Raw genomic sequence first — 23,608 nt, forward strand, 5'->3', positions numbered from 1 at the left:
AGGGTCACGGAGCCCGGGGCGGGAGAGGACACGGCTGCAGAGTTCTGGATGATCTGCAGCCTGTGAAGGGAGGAGTTGGGGGGCCGACAAGCAATGAGTTTGAGTAGTCGAGCCTGGATGTTATGAATGAGTGCATGAGACTCAGCGCCTGCGGAGTGAGACAGTAGTGGAGCCGAGTGATGTTGCGGTGGGGGAAGGCAGAGCGGGTCATGGCATGGATCGGGGGTAGAAAGGACAGTTGAGGGTCAAACAAGACGCCAAGGTTCGGGACTGGCTCAGTGAGGGGGAGTGGGCGACCATGGACGGTGATGCTGTCAGCGCCTGAGGTGAGGAGGCGCTGATGGGAGCCAATCAGGAGAGCCTCGGTCTTGTTGACGTTCAACTGAAGAAAGTTCGCTCTCATCCAGAGATGATGATGTCTGACAATCCCAATTCCCTGCTCTCTCCCCATCGTGTCTGTGCTGGTGCTCACTCCCTCATTACTCTAAACCCAGCTGAGGCAGTGCTAGGGATACTGTCGGCAGTCCTTGTGTCTGATGCGGGACAGGGAAATAAAGGCTCCTGAACCCAGTGCCCCTCTGGGATGTGAGTGAGCATAACGTCAGGTTCAGGGAGCTGGGGAGCAAACGGGAAGCTGTAAAGACTCGTCGGCGACCTCTGAAAGCAACTGACTTGCTTCTTGTGAGAACAGAAACACTGATAATGAGTCACGTTGTTTCTGTCACGCTCCGGCTATCACCATGTGCTTCCTGGCTCTCCTAGGCATCAGGGCCTTGCTGAGCTGGGCTGTGCCACAATTTCAACAACAACAACAACTTGGATTTATATAGCGCCCTCCACGCCGGACGGCATCTCAGAGCGCTTCACAGTAATGGATCCCGGGGCCGAGCCAGGGGGAGGAGGAGGAAGGAGACCAAAGGTGCGGTCGAAAAGAAAGGTCTTCAGCAGAGACCTGAAAATAGGAAGGAAGTGAGCGAGACGAAGGGAGTGAGGAAGGGAATTCCAGAGCCTCGGGCATAGTGTCTGAAGGCACGGCCACCGAGGGTGGAGCGGAGGACTCATGTCAGGAGGACATCTCAAAGTTCTTTGCAGGATTCACTGCAAAGAGAATTGGACCAATTTTTTGGGGGGGATTGCTGGCCATGATCCCGAGATAAACTCCCTTCTCTTTCCCAATAGTTTTATGGGATCTTTAACACCCACCTGAATAGGCCTGTGTCTGAATAGATTTGGTTCAATGTCTCGTCCAAAAGACAGCACCTCTGGCAATGAAACATTCCCGCAACCTGCACTGTGAACTCAAAGTCCTTCACCTGGGGCTTGAACCCACAGCGTCCCAGCCCAGAGGCGTGCTGTGCTGGGTTAGACTGGGCTGGGCTGTGCTGGGTTATACTGGGCTGGGCTGTGCTGGGTTAGACTGGGCTGGGCTGTGCTGGGTTAGACTGGGCTGGGCTGTGCTGGGTTAGACTGGGCTGGGCTGTGCTGGGTTAGACTGGGCTGGGCTGTGCTGGGTTAGACTGGGCTGGGCTGTGCTGGGTTAGACTGGGCTGGGCTGTGCTGGGTTAGACTGGGCTGGGCTGTGCTGGGTTAGACTGGGCTGGGCTGGGTTAGACTGGGCTGTGCTGGGTTAGACTGGGCTGTGCTGGGTTAGACTGGGCTGTGCTGGGTTAGACTGGGCTGTGCTGGGTTAGACTGGGCTGGGCTGTGCTGGGTTAGACTGGGCTGTGCTGGGTTAGACTGTGCTGGGTTAGACTGGGCTGGGCTGTGCTGGGTTAGACTGGGCTGGGCTGTGCTGGGTTAGACTGGGCTGGGCTGGGTTAGACTGTATGAGGCTGGACTGTGCCAGGCTGGGCTGGGCTGCCTGCACTCGGTGACAATGTTAAAAGCTAAGGCTGAGGCACAGCAGATCAGAGTGTCTGGTGTCAGAGTGGCTTCCCAGCTCACACAGCTGTCTTGCACCTTCTCTAGACTGACAGAGTTCGAGGAGACGCCAACCAGCCAGCTAACAATTGAGGAGTTTATGAAGATCGACCTGGAGCAGGAGTGTGACCCTCCGTCCTTCACCGCGGGCAAGAAGAAGATCAAACTCCAGCAGGTACTGAGGGCAGCCACACACACAGCCCAGCCCCAACCGCAGGCCTGACGCTAGCCCTAAGCCCAGCCCCCAGACAAGCCATAACCTCAGCCGAGCCCTAACCTCAGCCCAGCCCCCAGACAAGCCATAACCTCAGCCGAGCCCTAACCTCAGCCCAGCCCCCAGACAAGCCATAACCTCAGCCGAGCCCTAAGCCCAGCCCTAACCCCAGCCCTAACCACACACACCCCAGCCCAGTCTGGCACCCAAACTACACACACCCCAACCCAGCCCAGCCTGGCACCCAAACCACACACCCCAGCCCAGCCTGGCACCCAAACTACACACACCCCAACCCAGCCCAGCCTGGCACCCAAACCACACACACCCCAGCCCAGCCTGGCACCCAAACTACACACACCCCAACCCAGCCCAGCCTGGCACCCAAACCACACACACCCCAATCCAGCCCAGCCTGGCACCCAAACCACACACACCCCAGCCCAGCCTGGCACCCAAACCACACACACCCCAGCCCAGCCTGGCACCCAAACCACACACACCCCAGCCCAGCCTGGCACCAAACCACACACACCCCAGCCCAGTCTGGCACCCAAACTACACACACCCCAGCCCAGCCTGGCACCCAAACCACACACACCCCAGCCCAGCCTGGCACCCAAACTACACACACCCCAACCCAGCCCAGCCTGGCACCCAAACCACACACACCCCAATCCAGCCCAGCCTGGCACCAAACCACACACACCCCAGCCCAGCCTGGCACCCAAACCACACACACCCCAGCCCAGCCTGGCACCCAAACCACACACACCCCAGCCCAGCCTGGCACCCAAACTACACACACCCCAACCCAGCCCAGCCTGGCACCCAAACCACACACACCCCAACCCAGCCCAGCCTGGCACCCAAACCACACACACCCCAACCCAGCCCAGCCTGGCACCCAAACCACACACACCCCAGCCCAGCCTGGCACCCAAACCACACACACCCCAACCCAGCCCAGCCTGGCACCCAAACCATACACACCCCAGCCCAGCCTGGCACCCAAACCACAGAGACGTGGCCTCTTGTCTCTGACTGGGTTTCTGTTGTATTTTCTAACAATTTAATCGCTGAGCAAGGATTGTGTTAAACCGAACTCTGAGAAATCAGGGTTTTGAGTCCCGTAGTGTGGTGCTTAGAGCACTCACCTCGCATACATGAGGACCTGGGTTTGATTCCCAGGCAGGGCAAAACATTAGGCAAGTTTCCTTACTCCACACGCCTCTGATTATCTAGCAGTAAGTAAGAACCCATGTGTTAGTCGATTGGCAGATTGCTTTCTGGGGATATTTATCCCTATAGAAAATCCACGACTGTTGAGCACAATTGACTGCCACGTTTTGCCCACAAAATGTACAGTCAATCCACTTCACAGTGTATTCTGTGAAGCGCTTTGAGACATCTCAACAAATTGTTATGGCGCTATATCAAATGCGAGAATTATTAATAATTTTTGTTGTTGCCCTGCCTGGTGTCTGTCCACCATGAAATGAGTCAGAGCCTTGCATGATGATGATGATGATGATGATAATAATAATAATAATAGGCCTTGCATTTGATATAGCGCCTTATCAAGTCTTCTAGACATCTCAAACTACTTCGCAGAAACTGGTGCTTAACATGGAAGGGGCTGTATAGACAGTAGTAGGTGGCTGTTCCTGTGGAGTGAGGAGTCAGGGTTACTGTAAGCCGATCGCAGAGGAGCTGAGCTGGGAGGGAGGTCAGAGTGAGACCGGTGTGACAAGTGACTTTCTTTCTTGCAGCTGGAACAGGAACTGGCCAAGAAGCTGGAGGATGTTGAAGGTAACAAGACGCCATCTCTCCTCTTTCATGGAGATATTAAACTCTATAGATCCAAACATTATCCCCCAGTTCATTTGTCTCCAGCCTCTCTTTGTCGCTCATTCCTCTGCTCCACCATCGGTGGCCGTGCCTTCACCCACCATACCCTGAAACTCTCTCCCTCGATCCCTCTGCCTTGCCTCCTCCCTCTCCAATTCCTGCCTAAAAACCTTCCTGTATTAATTGTTTAATTGTGCTTATGGTCACCTCCCTCTCTCCCCGGCTTGGGGTCAGACTCCGTCACTGTCAAGTGAAGGGTACGTCACGTTAACCCAGTGAAGGGCGCTGTATAAATACAAGTTGTTGCTGTTAATTATGAAATGAAAAGTGTCGTGAACCCTTTGTTAAGGTGAGATCACCATCTACCAGGACGAGATCGAGACAGAGCTGGAGATCAGCCGGCCCAGGTTCCGGGGCATGTACGCCAATTACGCCAAAGGAGGTGAGGGACGTGTGTGTGTGGGAGTGTGTGTGTGAGAGTGTGTGTGTGGGAGCGTGGGTGTGTGAGAGTATATGTGTGAGAGTGTGTGAGAGTGTGTGTGTGACAGGACGGTGGTAACATCTCCATTCTCTCCCCAATGGTATATGTGAGTGCTGTGTGATACATCCCTTTAGATACATTGCCCATCAGTGACGAGTCGCTTTAATACAGTGAGCGTGAGAGACGCCAATATCTGGATAGCCTCCACCGCCTGGGCAAGGCAAGCCTTCACCCTCACCCCCATCCCCAACCTCACCACCACCCTCACAGCCACCCACAGCCCCTCCCACACCCCCACACACACCCTCAGCTCCACCCTCACCCGCTATATTCACCCCCACACTCACTCCCCGGGAGAACAGATGGGGTTTAGAGAAAGAATGTGTAGGGGGGGGGGAGAGAGAGAACCCAGAGCATTAATACTGTGCCAGATACTATGCTCACAGAAAGACACATTTGACCATTTGACTCCACGGTGGGGGAGTGAGGTTACTAGAGTTCAGCTGTAGTCATGTACGAGGAGGGAGGTAATCGGTGCAGGGGGTATTGAGATGGAATTGGATGGATTTGGGGTTGTGAAGGGGAGGAGAGTGGATGTGAGAGGGGGAGTGATGGGATGGATTGTGTTTTTGGAGCGTAGCATTGGTCCAGGTTAAAGGCCGATAATTGAATAGGTGACAACAGCTGCTACTCCTCACTGCGTGTCCACACACACACACAGACACACATACATAGGATTGGAGCCGGTCTCTTCCCCCCGGAGAGACCTGATAATGCACCCGGTGGACAAACAATGGTGAGTTTGTTCCATTCTGTCCAAACACTTCACAGCAGTTACAATAGCCACACGCAAATCCCACTCCCCTCCTGACCTCCTCACTGTAGGGTTTACTTTGTACACACTCCGTCCTTCTGCTCAGTGGGCAGCCCCCTGGCCTCAGGGTTCCAGCTTGTGACCCTGAGCCCTCCACCCCTCCCACTCCCCTCATCAGGGCTGATAGGCTGATACTCCAAACAAACTCTAGATAAACACATGAAGATTAATATAACAGGGATAAAGGAAAGTGGGGTTAGAGTAGAGCGCTCCAGTGGGGGAGCGAGCCCCAGCACAGACACCATGGGGAGAGAGAGAGAGCAGGGAATGGGGTTAGGAACCCGGTTGTGAGCCAATTGGCAGATTGCTTTCCAAGCAAAATAATCCCTTCCAAATCAATAAATAATAATTTGGTCACTCAATCCACGACTGTTTGTGGGACGCTGCTGTGCACAATTGGCTGCCACGTTTCGCCCACAAAATATACAGTCAATAAATTTCACAGTGTATCCTGTGAAGCGCTTTGAGATGTCTCCTTTGATCTCCTCTGTGTCCCCCGAATCCTCCGCTCCACCATTGGCGACCATGCCTTCAGCCACCTCGAAACTTCGGAACTCCCTCCCTCAACCCCTTCGCCTCGCCCCCTCCCCCCATCTTCAGGTCACCCCTGAAAATCTTTTTGACTGCGCCTGTGGTCACCTTCCTCCTCCCCCCTGGCTCGGCCGTGGGCTCCACCATTGTTAACCTCTCTGAGACGTCGCCTGGCGTGGAGGGCGCTATATAAGCGCAAGTTGTTGTTGTCTCGGGGACATGATAAGACTCTAAATCGAATGCAAGGATTATTGTTGTTGTTGCAGATGGGCTGGGGGATGGGGTGTCGGTGACCTCCAGCGCACCGGGTGAGGATGAGGAAGATGAAGAACTAGCGGCGGCTGCGGACCACCTGAACAAGGAGTTTTACAGCGAGTACGTGGAGGAGCCCCCCAGCCCGGAGACCGCCCGGCCTGAGTCCCCCCTACCCAAAGCCCACGACATCAGCTCCCTGCTCGGTCCCCTCCCCACCGCGGCCAGCCTCGGCCTGCAGGAGTCCATCCAGGAGTGTATCGCTGGCGATGAGGGGGAGGCCGGTGAGTCTGCCGGGGGGGGGGGCTAGTGGGGGAGGGGGTAGCCAGAGAGGGGGTTTAGGGTGGAGGGGGAACTTGTCGAGTATTGTTGACGAGCACCATTGTAAGCCATTCTGTTGGTTATTGTTGTCTGAGCCTCGGAGGTGAATGCTGGGCTGGTCCTTCTCCATCAGACACCACACATGAACCCACACATTCACACTCACAGACCCTGACGAGATGGGGGAGTGGGGGGTGGGGGGAATATGGTGCTGGGAACCCTCCCTGACTTTCCCCTCCTCCTTACCCCAATAACTCTGAGGCCAGTTGTGTTCCAGTGCCCCCCCCCCCCTGCCCGTGCAGCTCAGCGCATCCACACTTTACTGCTCCATTTGCTTTGTGCAGTGCATTTTACATTGTAAGCAGATTAATACAATCTGTTCTGGCACAAGTTGCTCTGCGATGGACATGGCTGATAAAAGCAATTTTCTTCGGAAGAGAAAGGTCAGTTTCGCAGCTCATGTCGTGTTCAGCAATAATAATAATAATACTAATAATAAACTAGCAATCCATTTTGCAGAGCAATGGGGAGAGAGTGGGGGAGTGGGATTGATTTGGGAAGCTCTTTTCAAAGAGTTGGCACAGACACGATGGACTGAATGGCCTCCTCCTGTGCTGTATAATTCTATGAAGAGGATTTGATTAGACAGAATAATGTAGCTAAACAGATTCACTGGACAATTTGATATTGATGTAAAGACCAACTGGTATGAACATCAACCAGCAAAAATGACATCGAGAACCAACATCACAATAATCTGGGTTTCACATGTCCATACAGACAGGACAATCATCTATTATCTTAAAGAATGAAGTGGATTGTACATTGTTGACGTGTAAAAGGGTGCTATCTAAGTTGTTGTTTTAAAAAAAAGGAACTAGAGAAATTCAGGAAATATATCGATCGACAAATTGAATGCAGATATGCAGATATATGTGGCAATGTAAAACAAACAAATAATCATCGGTGTAACTGTGCCTGTTAATAAGACATAATATTCCAAAATGGCTTGTCAACATACCTGGTGAACAAAGTATCGACCTCCCTCAAAAAGTCGCTATTTTAATAGCTTAAATATATCAAGAAAAGTTACATCCATTCATATATAACTTGGCAGTGTTATTGGTCTGGCTGACAATCACTGAAAACTACTTAGAAACCACCTCTGCAGAGTGACTTAAACTGTAGTAACATAATAATAATAATCCTTGCATTAGTTATAGCTTCTTATCGCTTTATCAAACGCCTTTTGAACATCCATATAAACTGCATCAACAGCACTACCTTCATCCACCCTCTTCACCCTCTCCGGAATATTTTATTTGGGGGATTATTGGCCAGGGCAGTGGCCAGGTTAGTCGTGTGCATACATGCGTGCGCTTGTGTGTGTGTGTGTGTGTATATATGCATGTGCGCGCATGTGAGCGTGTTCAGAATCACCACACAGGGAGTTAGTCCCTTCACGCTTTTATTATTTTTCTTTTCAAATCTGTGTCTAATTCCCTTTTAAACATTGTGTGTGTGTGCGTGCGTGTGTGTGTGGTTAAAGGACAAGCAGACAGTATTCTATGTGAGAGGTGCTATGTCTGTGTAGGCAGTTGCTGTGTCACTGGCAGGAAAATCAAAGCTGACGTGTAACCTCCCCACCACACTGAGGGCTTCCCGAGTGCTTGACATTTCTGGATGCTGAATGGGAATTATTTATCAGACGTTAATCTCATTGTGAGGTTCTGGGGATTATTGCAAATTGCTCAGTAAATGGCTCCTGCCCAGACCCCTGACACCTCATCACTCCCGGCCTGTTTGTGGGGACTGGGAGAGGGAGAGGATGTCCCGTTGCCCTGGCCGGCAATCCTGCCACTCGTTCACCTCTGTGCCTGTTCCTGTGGGACGTCGCTCTGTGGACATTTGCTGCCGTGTTTCCCCACAAACACAAGTCACTGCACCCGACAGACGCTCCCTGTCAAAACGCTTTGAGACATTTCGACATTAACTTTCTAAAAAAAAGCGAGGATTATTATTGTAATTCTAATAGGGGAATGAAGGCTTCATTGTGATGACGGCTGTGACAAGAGTGACTGGCATTCAGGGAGATTGCAGATTGTAGATAACGTAGACCATGAGAAGCTGTTTTATCTTGTACTGAACAGTAGAATCAGAGGACACGGCCTTCGACCGCAGGGGGTGGGGGGAGGGAGGGATAAATTCAGAACAAATCTGCGTAGACACTACTTCAGTGAGCGAGTAGTAAACTTGTGGAACAGGCTCCCGAGGGAGACAGACGGTGGAAGCAGAAAGTGTTGTTTGCTTCAAGAACAAATGAGATAGATTTCTGCTGAAAAATAATATCCGGGGAGACTGTATAGTTTGGGACACAACATGTCAAGCGTCTGCCAGGATGGTGGAAGGCAAACTAGATGGACCTTGGTCTTCCTTCGCCAGCAAATCCTTATGTTCTTATTGCTGGTCTGCCTCCTCACCCCTTCAAGTCCTTATTAATCCTGATGTGAAGCATTGCTCCTGAGGGAAGCCTCTCACACACATTATGCTGGCTGCAGCATGCTGATCAGAATTCATGCCATTGATTTGGGGGGGAGGGGGTCAGGAGAAAAAAATAACTGGATTCATCAGGATTTTGTTTAAAATCTAAAGCACGCTGCCTCTCTAATACCCCAGGCATTTCTCTCTGTTTACTGCAGCTAATTGCTTAATATACTTGTGAAGAGATCACAAATCATAGAGATTACTGCACAGAAGATGATCATTTTCTCCATCGTGTCTGCTGGGGCTCTCCCCCACTGGAGCTCTCTACTCTAACCCCATTCCCTGCTCTCTCTCTCTTCCCATGGTGTCTGTGCTGGGGCTCGCTCCCCCACTGGAGCTCTACTCTAACCCCATTCCCTGCTCTCTCTCTCTCTCTCTCCCCATGGTGTCTGTGCTGGGGCTCTCCCCCACTGGAGCTCTCTACTCTAACCCCATTCCCTGCTCTCTCTCTCTCTCCCCATGGTGTCTGTGCTGGGGCTCGCTCCCCACTGGAGCTCTCTACTCTAACCCCATTCCCTGCTCTCTCTCTCTCCCCATGGTGTCTGTGCTGGGGCTCGCTCCCCCACTGGAGCTCTCTACTCTAACCCCATTCCCTGCTCTCTCTCTCTCTTCCCATGGTGTCTGTGCTGGGGCTCGCTCCCCCACTGGAGCTCTACTCTAACCCCATTCCCTGCTCTCTCTCTCTCCCCATGGTGTCTGTGCTGGGGCTCGCTCCCCCACTGGAGCTCTCTACTCTAACCCCATTCCCTGCTCTCTCTCTCCCCATGGTGTCTGGAATTCCTATTTTCCTATAATAATAATGCTTGCATTTGATATCGTGCCTTATCATGACGTTGAGACGTCTCAAAAGAATATACAGTGGCCTGGAGACAGGAAATTACTTTGAAATGAATGTTTGGGGAGCTTGCGTGGGTGACTGGAGAGTGAGTGTGGGAGGGAGGAGGAGGAGGGGGGAAGTGGAGAGTGTGAGTGTGGGAGGAGGAAGGGGAGATGTCCTAAGAAGACACTGTGTGCCTGTGTGCTGAGAGGCACAAGGACAGGGCAGACTCACTATCAGGAGGATAATTCAGTTGACACCTTGTGCTTCAATATTTCCCTGCTCAGTAAATCCCTGTCTCCCCGGGGAGTGGGGGCTTAATACAGAGCAGGGACTGGCTGTGTGGAGTGAGGTGATGGGAGGCGTGTGAGGGCTGGGCTCTGAGATAGATGGCTTCAGTGTATTTCCAGCTTCAATAACATGTTCCTCTCATTCAACCCGGGACCAGAGACAAGGTGTCGCAACTCCAGCCTCTCAAATTCCCTTCCTATCCTGGCACCTCCCTGCCCTCCTAACATGCTCACTCCGCAACCCACTCCCCGCTGCCTCTGCTCGGTGGCTCCGGCCTCCTGCTTGTCCCTCGTGCCCTCGGTTCCACCATCGGGAGCCGGGCTCACAGCTACTACTTCCCAAAACTCTGGAACTCTCTCCCTCTATCCCTCTGCCTTGCCCCCTAGTTCCCCACCTTCAGGTTGCACCTTCCTATTTGACCAGTGCCAACCAGTCCCCCCGGCTTGGATACGCTCCGCCACTGTCACTCGCTCTGGGACGCTGCCGTACGTGAGGAGCGCTGTGTAAGTTATTGTTGAGCTGGAGGCAAACGGTGAGATCCCAGAGCTGCTATCTCACACGGCGTGTCCTGGGTATGGCATGTATCAGCCTCACTGCTCAGCCACCATGCCACGCCATGCCACCCCCCGCACCACCCTCACACACATTCTCTGCTCCCACTCTCGCTCTCTGTCTTTCTTATCTTGTGTGTCTCTTGTTCTTTTTGTCTCTGGATGTGTCTGTCTTGTTCTGTCTCTCTTGTTGTGTGGGTGTGTTCTCCTCCTGCCTCTTGCTGTGTATCTCTTTCTTTCCTGTTCTTTGTCTCTCTTGATAAGTGTGCGCGTCTCTCTCCCTGTCTTTGCTGATATACAAGGACAGTGTGTGTATGTGGGTGGGGTGGGGGGTGCGAGGAGGGTGACGGGGACACTGCTTCCTCTCGGATGGGAAGTGGACAAGTGCCTCCCAGAGCACAGACGAGAGAGAAAGAGAGGCAGTCCCTGGGGAGGAGGGGCTGTTTTGTCCTGGCCATAAACCCAGCGGGACCCTCCTGACACACTCCCCGGCTCACACAGCTGTGTTAAACAGTTTAGAAGGTAGAAGTCACAGAGGTCAGTGAGCAGCGCACACGTGAGAGCCTTTGGACTCTTAAATGTAACATCCTTCCTGTAACCTCATCATCACACTCGGGAGGAAACGTGCGGAGGAAGAGAGATGGAAGCACACAAAGCACACAGTGATCATTGGAGCCTTTCTCGACTCTAACCCCATTCCCTGCTCTCTCTCTCTCTCTCCCCATCATGTCTGTGCTGGGGCTCGCTCCCCCACTGGAGCTCTCTACTCTAACCCCATTCCCTGCTCTCTCTCTCTCTCTCTCTCTCTCCCCATGGTGTCTGTGCTGGGGCTCGCTCCCCCACTGGAGCTCTCTACTCTAACCCCATTCCCTGCTCTCTCTCTCTCTCTCTCTCTCCCCATGGTGTCTGTGCTGGGGCTCGCTCCCCCACTGGAGCTCTCTACTCTAACCCCATTCCCTGCTCTCTCTCTCTCTCTCTCTCTCTCCCCATGTTGTCTGTGCTGGGGCTCGCTCCCCCACTGGAGCTCTCTACTCTAACCCCATTCCCTGCTCTCTCTCTCTCTCTCTCTTCCCATCGTGTCTGTGCTGGGGCTCGCTCCCCCACTGGAGCTCTCTACTCTAACCCCATTCCCTGCTCTCTGTTCTCTGGTTGGGAGTCCAGATGATGAGAGGAAAGCCAGCCAGGGTGCTGATGGCCGGTCATTGTCGCTCGCTGGAGAGTTGGGGTGTGTTAGGATGAGCTTGGCAGTGATGGGTGGACAGCGACCGACAGTCACTGTCTGGCCTCACAGGTGAGGGAGCGGCTGATCATGGGGAGGGGGAGAGGTGTCAGTGACTCTCTTTACTGTTGTTCTGAAGGAAAAAGTTGAAAGGGGTTAGTGGTGGCGTCCGGGGTGTGTGAGCTGCCTGAGGCCCTGACTCTGCTGTCAGGGCAGAAACCTGACACCAACCAGTGTCCAGCCGTAGATGGTGATGTGAGTGTGCGCTCTGGGAGTCACACACTCACATACACACTCCCCCTCCCCATGATCAGCCGCTCCCTCACCTGTGAGGCCAGACAGTGACTGTCAGTCGCTGTCCACCCATCATTGCTAAACTCATCCTAACACACCCCAACTCTCCAGTGAGCGACACTGTGTGTGACACACACACACACACACACTCACATACACACACACACACTCACATACGCACACACTCACATACGCACTCACACACACACTCACTCACACACACACACACTCACATAGACACTCACACAGTCATGCACACACACTCACTTACACACAGACACACACTCACGTATGCACACACTCTCTCACACACACACACACACACACACGTGCGCTGATGGTGTGAAACATGATCACTGCCTACAGGGTGTCAGCGTTTTCCCAACCTCAGAGCGGATCACGTCAGCCCTGCCACGGCTCCTCTTTCTCTCCCCTCTCCCTCATCTACCAGATTCTTTCCTCCCTACCTCCCCCTGTCCCAGCCCCTCTCCCTACTTCTTCGTCTACCAACTCCTCTGTCCCTGCCCCTCCCTCACGCTGCACCATACTTCTTTCTCTCTCTATTCCCCCACTCGGAGCTTATTGAGATATGCCAGTTCCTTTCCCTCCCTCTTCACACACACACACCATCCCCTCTCTACACTGAACCCCAACCAATACCCCAGGACCGTTCCTTCCCCCCCAACTCCTCTATCACCACATCTCTTCCCCCCCACCTCCAATCACCACCTGAAATTCAGTATAACCTGTGAAGCGCTCTGCGATGTCTCGAAGATATCACATTCAAGTATTATTATTATATAACTGGCTGCTGGGTTCTGGGCATGGTTTGCTGTTGCTGTGCTGGTGGGAGCACAGAGGGTGTGTGTGTTTGTGTGTGAGTGAGTGAGTGGTACAGAACACTGAGCAGCATCAGCAGGTTGTAGGAGGAGGAGAATAACAGGAGAGGAAGAGCTGTCAAGGGTACAGTGGGTACGGGGCGGGGAGGGGCGCGGTGGGGGTTGTGTTTCACTGGGAGCTGCTGCCGGAGTTACAGCGGGTTTGGTTACTGTGACACTATCCGCTGCCCTGGGGCACAGTGTGAAACACAACAGCTCAGTCACCACAGTTGGGGGGAAGGGGGGAGGAAAGAGTGGGGGGGGTAGTAGCTGGTGAAAGGGACATTTTAGAGCACTCGCCTCGCAAGCGAGTGGACCTGGGTTCAATTCCTCGCAGGGCAAAGCTTTAGGCAATATTCTGGCCCCGGTTTACCGAGCAGTAAGTAGGAACCCAGTTGTCAGTCAGTTGGCATCGCTTTCCAGGGGCAATAATTCCTTCAGAGAAAAAAAATTGGTCATTCAATCCACAACTGTTTATGGGACACTGCTGTATGCAATTGGCTGCCGCGTTTAGCCCACAAAATATACAGTAACTACACTATATTCTGTGAAGCGCTTTGAGACGTCTCAACAATGTGATAAGGTGCTATATCACATGCACGGATTATTATTAATCTGTGCAGTTTATACCGACTCCTGTCTTTCCCCAACCCTAGGCCTGGGTCCTTCAGCAGAGGCCAATACAATGCACCCACTCCCGGCCTGGGACACTGGAGATGGCACAGGTTTGCAGAGTGGGGGGGGGGGGCGGGAGGTTTCTTTTAAAAGAGGACAGTGGAGAAAACCTCTTGCGGATCTGTGCTCTCCCTAACCCGGCCACGCTGACACACACTCACCCTCTCAGCCAAGTGTCTCAGTCACTCTCACTCTGGCACCAATACACACTCTGAGCTCACAGTCCAGGCTGACACTCCAGCCCAGCGCTGGGGGTGGGGGAAGCACTGCACTGTCCGAGACGCCGTCCTTTCGGATGAGACCTAGGTCGAGGTACTCGTCTGCGCCTGTGATCGTAAAGACCCTGTGAGCTCCTCAAAAAGATCTTAGCACGAGGGAAGGAGGGAGCGAGCGAGAGAAGGAGGAGTGAGGGAGCGAATGAGAGAGGTGGGGAGGGAGTGAGTGAATGAGCGAGGGAGGGAGCGAGGGAGGGAGGGAGGCAGCAGCAGCAGTGACAGGATGTGGGATGGGTTGTTCTCTGACTCTGTGTCCTGTGTCCCAGCCGATGCTGACAAGGGGGAGCTGGACCTGAACGGCATTGATGACACTGAAATTGAAAGGGTGAGCAATGGGGGCTTGGCACGGGGGGGGGGAGGAGAGTCAGCACACTGTGGGGTGGAGAGGGGCAGAGGTGCTGTGTGGGGGGTGGGGACGGGGAACGATCACTGCTCAACACAGCCCAGTTCCCCCTCCATCGTTCACACACAACCTCCTCGGGCTGGGGAAGCCTCCACACTGTCACACAGCACTAACCCCCACCCCCCCCCCCCCCCCCCACACACACACACACACACACACACAGCACTAACTCTCCCCCCCCCACACACACACACGACACTAACTCTTCCCCCCACCACACAAACACACACACACGACACTAACTCCCCCCCCCCACATACACACACACACACACACGATACTAACTCTCCCCCCACATAAACACACACACTAACTCTCCCCCCCCCACACACAAACAAACACATGGTACTAACTCCCCCCCACGCACATGGCACTAACTCTCCCCCCAACCCACTGATGCCCCCTCCCACACAGTGTTACCCGCTGACTGTCTGTGTGCCTGGTGTTTCCCCTCAGTACATCCTGAACGAGAAGGAGGTGGAGGTGAAGACGGAGCTGTGGCTGAGGGAGAACGCAGACTACCTGAAACAGCAGAAAGGTGAGCGTCTGAGACAGTGTGTGGCTGGTGCCCGCACCCCCCACACACACACACACACAGCCCGGCCCAACTCGCTGATACAGAAGACACTGTAAAGTGTAGTGACTGTGTATTTTGTGGGCGAAACGCGGCAGCCAATTGCGCACAGCAGCGTCCCCACAAGCAGCCGTGGATTGAAGTGACCAATTTATCATTATTATATTTTAAATTGTTTTGAAGGGGGTTATTCCCCCCCAGAAAAGCGAACCGCCAATCGACTAACAACCGAGTTCCTACTCACTGCACTGCCGGGTAAACAGAGGCGGGTGGAGTAAGGAAACTTGCCCAACATTTCGCTTGCGAGACGAGTGCTCTAACCACCAAGCTACAGGACTCCACTGCTCCCCGTCCCATTCAGCCGTCGAGTAATCCTCGTCTCATGTTCTTGTATCTTTTAGAGAAGGAGGAGAGAATAGCCAAAGAGAAGGAACTCGGCATCTTCAAAGAGCAGAAGGTGACGGCTGTCAGTGTAGAGAACACTCGCCCGCGATGGTGACTGTTACAGCCACGGGGTGAAGGGATCGAGGTGTCCAGGTCTCTCACTGCGGCCTCCTGTGTGTCTAACACCCCGTCGCTAGCACACTGACACCGGGGGCACAAAGCAGACACCCCCACCACACACACACCACACACACACCACACACCACACACACACCACTCACACCACACAAACATACTACACACACCACACACACAAACACACCACTCACACACACCCCACACAAACACACCACTCACACACCACACACCATTCATTCACACTCACACCACACACACACACACCACTCACACACACACACACACACACACCCCCCCACACAAACACACCACTCACACACCACACACCATTCATTCACACTCACACCACACCACTCACACATACCACACCATTCACACACACACCACTCACACACACACACCACACCACTCAACAACAACAACAACAAGATTCCATTTATTGAGCGCCTTTCACGTCAGGAGGACGTCCCAAGGCGCTGCTCAGACATACACACACCACACAAATACAAACACACACACCACACCCATACACACCACTCACACACATCATACACACACAAACCACACACCACTCGCACACACACCGACTCACACACCCACACCACACACACCACTCAGACAAATACACCCACACCACTCACACACACCCCCACACCATATACCACTCACACCCACACCACTCATACACATTACTCAGACACATCACACACCACTCACACACAGAACACACACACACACCAGAGGGGTGTTGGGTTCTGGCTATCGCTCAGGTATTTATTCCCCCCTCTCTCTCCGCAGCCTCGGAAATCATCTAAGAAGCGAGAGCCCATCCACGCGAGCACAGCGGGGGAGGCCATTGAGAAGATGCTGGAGCAGAAGAAGATCTCGAGTAAGATAAACTACGACGTGCTGAGAGATCTGAACAGCAAAGGGAGCAGCACGCCGGGGCGAGAGGAGAGCCCGACCAGCGAGAGCCCGGCCAACAACCCCAGGAAACCGGGGGGCCAGCGCCGGACCCCCAGCACTGCCCGCAGCCTCGCTGGCCCTGTCAGTAACCTGGGCAAGAGGTACGTGCCGTGACGTCCCACAGACGCATAACAGTGTAGTGACTGTTTGTACACAAACACAGGCTCGGCTGCCAGCAACTCATCAGGAGGATTTACTGACCAGCTGTTACTGACCAGGAATCTACATTCAGCGCCCAGCACTGAGTCTGTGTGCAGTGTGTAGCTCAGTGGTTAGAGCCCTTGCCTCGCAAGCGAGAGGACCCGGGTTTGATTCCTGGGTAGGACGAAACCTTAAGCAAGTTTCCTCACTCCTCTGATTACCCAACAGTAAGTAGGAACCCAGATTAGCGGATCACTTTTAGTCGATTGGTAACAATCCCTTCAAAAAAATAAAAATAATTTGGTCGCTCAACCCACGGCTGTCTGTGGGAACACTGCTGTGCGCAAATGGCAGCCGCGATTCTCCCACAAAATACACAGTCAATTCACTTTACAGCACCCTGGGACATCCTCCCGACATGAAAGAGCACTCGCTTTGCAAGTGAGAGACCTGAGTTCAATTCCAGGCAGAGGGCGAAACCTCGGGCAAGTTTCCTTACTCCACACAGAGCCTAATAATAATCCCTTCAAAAACCAAAAACAATAATTAATTGGTCATTTTCAATCTACGACTGTTTGTGGGACATTGCTGTGCACAATTGGCTGCCGCGTTCGCCCACAAATATACAGTCAATTCACTTTGCAGTATGTTCTGTGAAGCGCTTTGGGACGTCCTCCTGACGTGAAAAGCGCTATATCAAATGCAAGGATTATTATTATTATTATTAAAGGCACTATACAAATGTAATTTTGTATTATGTTGTATGTGCTGTGAATCGTCTCGGAGACATGATCAGGTGCATATCAAACACAAGGAATATTATTATTATTATTATGATAGTAAAATAGCCTGTGAAGCCGAGGCAGTGTCTGTGTGCTGCTCGATCTGCCAGTTGACTAACAACCGGTTTCTATTTACTGCTGAGTAAACAGAGGCGCGTGGAGTAAAGAAACTTGCCTAAGTATATTCTATGAAGCGCTTTGAGACGTCTCGACAACGTGATAAGGTTCTATATCAAATGTGAGGATTATTATTATTAAGGTTTTGCCCCACCCGTGAATCAATCCCAGGTTCTCTCGCTTGCGAGGCGAGTGCTGTGACCACCAGCGTAACACGACTCCGCAAAGTGGCAGTAAGTGGCAGACTGTAGGATTGTGTGAGTCACTGTTAGTGTGAAGGTCACAGTGGCTACAGCTCAGTGTCGTTCGGAAACACATCCAACGCAATTCCCTTCGATTGAAATATTGTAGGTTTTAAAAGTGATTAGTTTTCCCCACTCACTTTGTGCTGCGCTGTCAGTACCTGCTGCTGCAGTAATAATAATAATAATAATCCTCGCATTTGATATAGCGCTTTTCACGTTTTCTCGACGTCTCAAAGCGCTTCACGGAATATGCTGTAAAGTGAATTGACTGTATATTTGTGGGTGAAACGCGTACAGTACAGCACTTGTGAGGTCCTTGTAGCAAGCAAGGGGACCTGGTTTCAATTCTCGGGCAGGACAAAACCTTAGGCAGGTTTCCTTACTCCACACGCCTCTGTTTACCGAGTGGTAAAGTGGGATCCCAGTTGTTAGACGATTGGCAGATCGCTGTTCCAGAGGTAATAATCCCTCCAAAAAAAAATGTGGTCATTCAATCCACAACTGTTTGCTGTACTGAATTGGCTGCCCTCTTTCGGCCAATTCTCCCAGTCACTCCACTTTAACATAACATGTAGGACCAGGAGTAGGCCATTCGGCCCTTCGAGGCTGCCCGGCCATTCAATCATGGCTGATCTTCTAATCTAACTCCAGCTAATAACCTAACTCTGCCTTATCCCCATATCCCTTCATCCCTTTTGCAATAAGAAATCTATCCATCTCAGTCTTGAATATGTTCAAGGACTGAGCGTCAACAGCCCTTTGGGGTAGGAGTCCTGTAGCTCAGTGGTTAGAGCACTCGCTTTGCAAGTGAGAGACCTGAGTTCAATTCCCGGGGGGTCAGGGCCAAACCTCGGGCAAGTTTCCTTACTCCACACAGAGCCTAATAATAATCCCTCAAAAAAAAAACCAAAACAATAATAAATTGGTCATTTTCAATCCACGACTGTTTGTGGGACATTGCTGTGCGCAATTGGCTGCCGCGTTCGCCCACAAATATACAGTCAATTCACTTTACAGTGTGTTCTGTGAAGCGCTTTGGGACGTCCTCCCGACGTGAAAAGCGCTATATCAAATGCAAGGATTATTATATTGTTATAGTGAATTCCATACATTCACCGCCCTTTGAGTGAAGAAGTTCTTCCTCAACTCAATGCGAAAGGGCTGCCTCTGATTTTAAGGTTGTGACCCCTGGTTTTAGTTTCTCCAACCGGGGGACACAATCTCCCACTATCTACACTATCATGCCCTTTGATTCTTCTATATTAGAGAGAATATAGGCCCAAATTGGTCAGCCTATCCTCGTAACTCTTCCCCTTCATCCCTGGTACTAACCCAGTAAATCTACGCTGCACCCCCTCCAAGGCAAGTACATCCTTCCTTAAATGAGGAGACCAAAACTGCACACAGTATTCCAGGTGTGGTCTCACAGGGCCCTATACAGTTGCAGCAAAGACTTCCCTACTCTTATACTCTAATCCTTTTATAATGAACTCTAACATACCGTTCCCCTTCCTAATTGCTGCTGCACCGCAGACTAACTTTCTGTGATTGGTGTACAGGAACACCCGATTCCCTCTGGAGCTAACACATTCCAATCTCTCCCCTTCTAAAAAATAACCCGCTCTGTTGTTTTTGCTCCCGAGGTGGATGACTTTGCACTTCCCTACATTATACTTCATCTGCCACCTACCTGCCCAATCACCTAACCTATCTGTCTCGCTGTATTTTTTTTAATGTCGTCCTCTGTGTTGGCACTTCCTCCTAGTTCTGTGTCATCCACGAATTTAGATATATTAGCTTTACAGTATATTCTGCTTCGAGACGTCGCAACAGCGTGATAAGGTGCTATATCAAATGCAAGGATTATTATTATTATTCCTGCTCCTGTAACATGAGAATCTCGGGCAGATTTACAGCAAATTGATTGTACACAAACGCAGTAGCCATTTCTCCCAGAGCGAGGTCCCGTGAGCAGACACTTTGGATTCCTCACCCACCCCAGACCCCCAAACATACAAACACACTCTCTTTTTCCTGTCTTATCTTTTTTTCTCTCCCTCGCTCTTTTCTCTCACCTTCACTCTAGTTTTCACTGTATCACAAACACATTCTCTCTCGATTTTTCTTTCTTTCTCTTTCACTCTGTCTTTCTCTCACTTTGTTTTTCCTCTGCCTGTCTCTCTCTCTCTCTCTCTCTCTTTCTCTCTGTCTCACACACATGTCGTACAGAAGCACATGTTCTGATGCTTGTCTATAGGCCTGTGCGTGTATGCTCTCTGGTTGTGCCAATAATAAGGTGTCTGGTCACGTTTTGAGGTCAGACACTCTCGGAACTATTACGATCCGGGCTTATGCCCTCATTTCCTGACCTGTTAAATTGAGTACCTGTGTGTGTGTGTGTGTGTGAGATTGTAGGTCACTCTGGCTCTGGAGACTTAGCCTGATCTACATTGGTAACATTTATTATTGTCCACATTTCTCAAACGGAAACTCGCTGCAGTTGTTTTCTCTAAAAAATTGAGAGATATAAGATTGTTACACTTTAGACAGTCAAGAAATTACAGGGAAATCACATGCTGCTCACTCCCCCACTGGAGCTCTACACTTTACAGTTTATTCCATGAACTCTAACCCCATTCCTTGCTCTCTCTCTCTCCCTATCGTGTCTGTGCTGGGGCTCGCACCCCCACTGGAGCTCTCTACTCTAACCCGATTCTCTGCTCTCTCTCTCCTCATGGTGTCTGTGCTGGGGCTCGCTCCCCCATTGGATATCTCTAACCCTATTCTCTGCTCCCTCTCTCCCCATCGTGTCTGTGCTGGGCTCACTCCCCCACTGGAGCTCTCTGGGGGAGAGAGCAGGGAATGGGATTAGAGTAGAGAGGTCCAGTGATGGGAAGCGAGAGAGAGAGAGAGACTTGTCCCCCGCTGTCCCGAGGCTCCACTATTACTTGTTAAATCTCTGGTGAGTTCCAGCTGTCAGTCAGGATCCCCAGCGCCCGGCCAGAGCCGTGTCTCCCTGTTACACTGAACATGTTGTGAGTGTCAGCGAGGGCTGGATCTGTCAGGCCTGTCACAGGAGGTTACTGTCTGCTCACGGAGCAGTGGCAGGAACGTCAGCAAAGTTATCACAGGCTGGAACCCAGAGTGTTCACACTGAGCTCCAGCTGCTCCTCAGTGTCTCATAGCCTTGTCCTCAGTCCCTTCCCTCCAGTCAGCAGCTTTTTACTGTGAAACCTTACATTAATAGCACTAATCCCCGCATTCGATGTAGCGCCTTTTCACATCGTTGAGACGTCTCAAACACTTCATGGAATAAACTGTAAAGTGTAGTGACTGTATTTTGTGGGCAAAGCACAACAGCCAATCGCACACAACAGCATCCCCACAAACTGACGTGGATTGAGTGACGACATTGTTTTTGGAGGGATTATTACCTCCGGAAAGCCAATCGACTAACAACCGGGTTCCTACTGACCGTTGGGTAAACAGAGGCGCGTGTGTGGAGTAAGGAAACTTGCCTAAAGTTTCGCCCCCTGCCCGGGAATCGAACCCAGGGCCTCTCGCTTGCGAGGCGAGTGCTCTGACCACTAACCTACAGGAATCTTCTCTGTGACCTTCTCTGTGAAGGACTCATTTGGAAGCAGGTGAGAGGCCTCGCCCTGGATTGAGGTCAAACAGCGACATCTGTGCTGTGAAGCTCTTGGCTTCTCTCATTCGCTTGAATGTTCAGTTCTCTTCTCTGAGGCCATGTCTCAGCCTCTCTCTCTCTTCCCGGCTTATTTACAGACTCCGGCCTCTGATTTCCGCAGGACCTGCAAAGAAAGCGTCACTTAACCAGGTAAGGAGTCTTCATGGGAGTGTGATGGGGACTGTAACAGAATCAAAAGTGTGTCGCTGTGCACATCTGTGTCTCTGCGTGCCTGTGTGTGTGCATGTGTGTGTCTCTGTGCTTGTGTGTGTGTGTGTCTCTATACTGTGTTTCTCTGCGCTGTGTGTGTCTGCGTCTCTGTGTGTCTGCGTCTCTGTGTGTCTGCGTCTCTATGTGTCTGAGTCTCTGTGTGTCTGCGCGTGTGTGTGTGTCTGCGTGTGTCTGTGTTTCTCTGCTCCGTGTGCGGTGATTGAGTGTATTGTTTCTTCGGCAGGGCACTGGTCTGGCTGTGGAGGAGGGAGAGGGGGTGACGGAGCCGGTGCTGGTGGAGAGTGGCCCCGTGGTTTACACCAACGACGAGGAGGTGGTGGAGGAGGAGGAGGAAGAGGAAGAGGAGCCCTGTGTGAGCGCGCTCCAGCTGATCGGAGGCAACGGTAAGAGATACAGCTCAGCCTCACCGCGAGGTCTGTCACCGCGGCTCTGTGTCTGTCCGCTCTTGGGGTCTCTCTCTCAGCCGAGTGAGGGCAGTGGGTCAGCGCTGGTCTCTCCCCATGTCTGGACGGAGATGGATGGGATGTGCTGAGGGCGGGGGGTGGGCGTGGAGCAGAGAGAGAGAGAGACTGGTGTGCGTGCTGTGGGAATGTTTGCTCGTTCCCAGTATTGGGAACGCCTCTTGCTCTTGCTCCGGTGTTGGGATGGCCACTCGCTCGCTCCCACTCCTCACTGATCGTGGGTCTCTGTCTCTCCCCCCCACCACCAGACTACGGCTGTGAAATGGAAGATGAGGAGGGATTCTAGGAAGCTCTCGCCACTTCCCGAAGGCTGTCAGAAAGTGGGAAGCGGATCCAGGCGGAATATTACTCAGGATTGGCCGGGATCTGCCTACTCCCGGGCTCCCCGGGGACCAGCTTTCTTATGGAGTGGGAATGGTGCCTGGGGACGGTGTGGAGGCTGAGGGTGGGACTGACAGGGGCTGGGCTCTGGCTGGGCTCCGAATCTGTGGGTTTGTGTCTCGCTCCGCACTCGAGGAGCCGAGAGCAGGACAGTGTGACAGGCAATCGTACAGATTTAATGTTGTTTGATCTGTTTTGAGAAGAAAATCTTATTTATTTCAGTTATGCCCATTTTAGGTTTCCGGGAGGTTGCTGCCATGGGGTGAGGCTGACAGGACATGGAGGCGGGTGGTGGTGGGGGAGACTCTTACAGGAGGAGGGAGAGAAACCCTCACGGGCGGAGAGAAAGACCCTCACGGGGAGAGAGAGAGCGACCCTCACTGGGGCGGGAGAGAGAGAGAGACCCTCATGGGGGTGAGGAGGGAGAGAGAGACCTCACGGGTGGGGAGGAGAGAGGGAGACCGTCACAGAAGGAGAGGGAACCTGCCGAACCCCAGGGGCTCCTCGGGAGCTGGTCTGTGTCACAGATGAATTGGGGGCAACTCCTCGTTTTCCCCAGTGATGAGCCACACAGGCTGTGCTCTCCCTGCACTGACATTGGTCTGTGGGTCAGTCAGATTGGGGCAGGGCCCTGTGAGAGGGGGTGTGGCCCTGTGACCGGGGGTGTGGCCCTGTGACCGGGGGTGTGGCCCTGTGACCGGGGGTGGGCCCTGTGACGGGGTGTGGGCCCTGTGACCGGGGGTGTGGCCCTGTGACCGGGGGTGTGGCCCTGTGACCGGGGGTGTGGCCCTGTGACCGGGGGTGGGGCCCTGTGACCGGGGGTGGGGCCCTGTGACCGGGGGTGGGGCCCTGTGACCGGGGGTGGGGCCCTGTGACCGGGGGTGGGGCCCTGTGACCGGGGGTGGGGCCCTGTGACCGGGGGTGGGGCCCTGTGACCGGGGGTGGGGCCCTGTGACCGGGGGTGGGGCCCTGTGACCGGGGTGGGGCCCTGTGACCGGGGGTGGGGCCCTGTGACCGGGGGTGGGGCCCTGTGACCGGGGGTGGGGCCCTGTGACCGGGGGTGGGGGCCCTGTGACCGGGGGTGGGGCCCTGTGACCGGGGTGGGGCCC

At 52.9% G+C, this 23,608-nt stretch overlaps 1 protein-coding gene across 1 annotated transcript in view; it reads left to right on the forward strand.

Annotated features, from left to right (window-relative positions):
* LOC103190561 (BRF1 RNA polymerase III transcription initiation factor subunit) overlaps positions 1 to 22,889 on the forward strand; it is a 97,757-nt gene extending 74,868 nt beyond the window's left edge. The window contains exons 8-18 of the mRNA XM_042337872.1: positions 1,969 to 2,095; positions 3,907 to 3,946; positions 4,335 to 4,427; positions 6,138 to 6,407; positions 14,255 to 14,313; positions 14,848 to 14,929; positions 15,367 to 15,422; positions 16,286 to 16,554; positions 21,525 to 21,576; positions 21,881 to 22,040; positions 22,367 to 22,889. Of these exons, the coding sequence (XP_042193806.1) occupies positions 1,969 to 2,095; positions 3,907 to 3,946; positions 4,335 to 4,427; positions 6,138 to 6,407; positions 14,255 to 14,313; positions 14,848 to 14,929; positions 15,367 to 15,422; positions 16,286 to 16,554; positions 21,525 to 21,576; positions 21,881 to 22,040; positions 22,367 to 22,404 (1,246 nt within the window). The 3' untranslated portion in view covers positions 22,405 to 22,889. The remainder of the gene's footprint in view (positions 1 to 1,968; positions 2,096 to 3,906; positions 3,947 to 4,334; positions 4,428 to 6,137; positions 6,408 to 14,254; positions 14,314 to 14,847; positions 14,930 to 15,366; positions 15,423 to 16,285; positions 16,555 to 21,524; positions 21,577 to 21,880; positions 22,041 to 22,366) is intronic.
* Positions 22,890 to 23,608: the final 719 nt, after the last annotated feature.

Source organism: Callorhinchus milii, unplaced genomic scaffold (assembly GCF_018977255.1).
Source record: "Callorhinchus milii isolate IMCB2004 unplaced genomic scaffold, IMCB_Cmil_1.0 Scaffold9, whole genome shotgun sequence".
Classification (NCBI taxonomy): Eukaryota; Metazoa; Chordata; class Chondrichthyes; order Chimaeriformes; family Callorhinchidae; genus Callorhinchus; species Callorhinchus milii.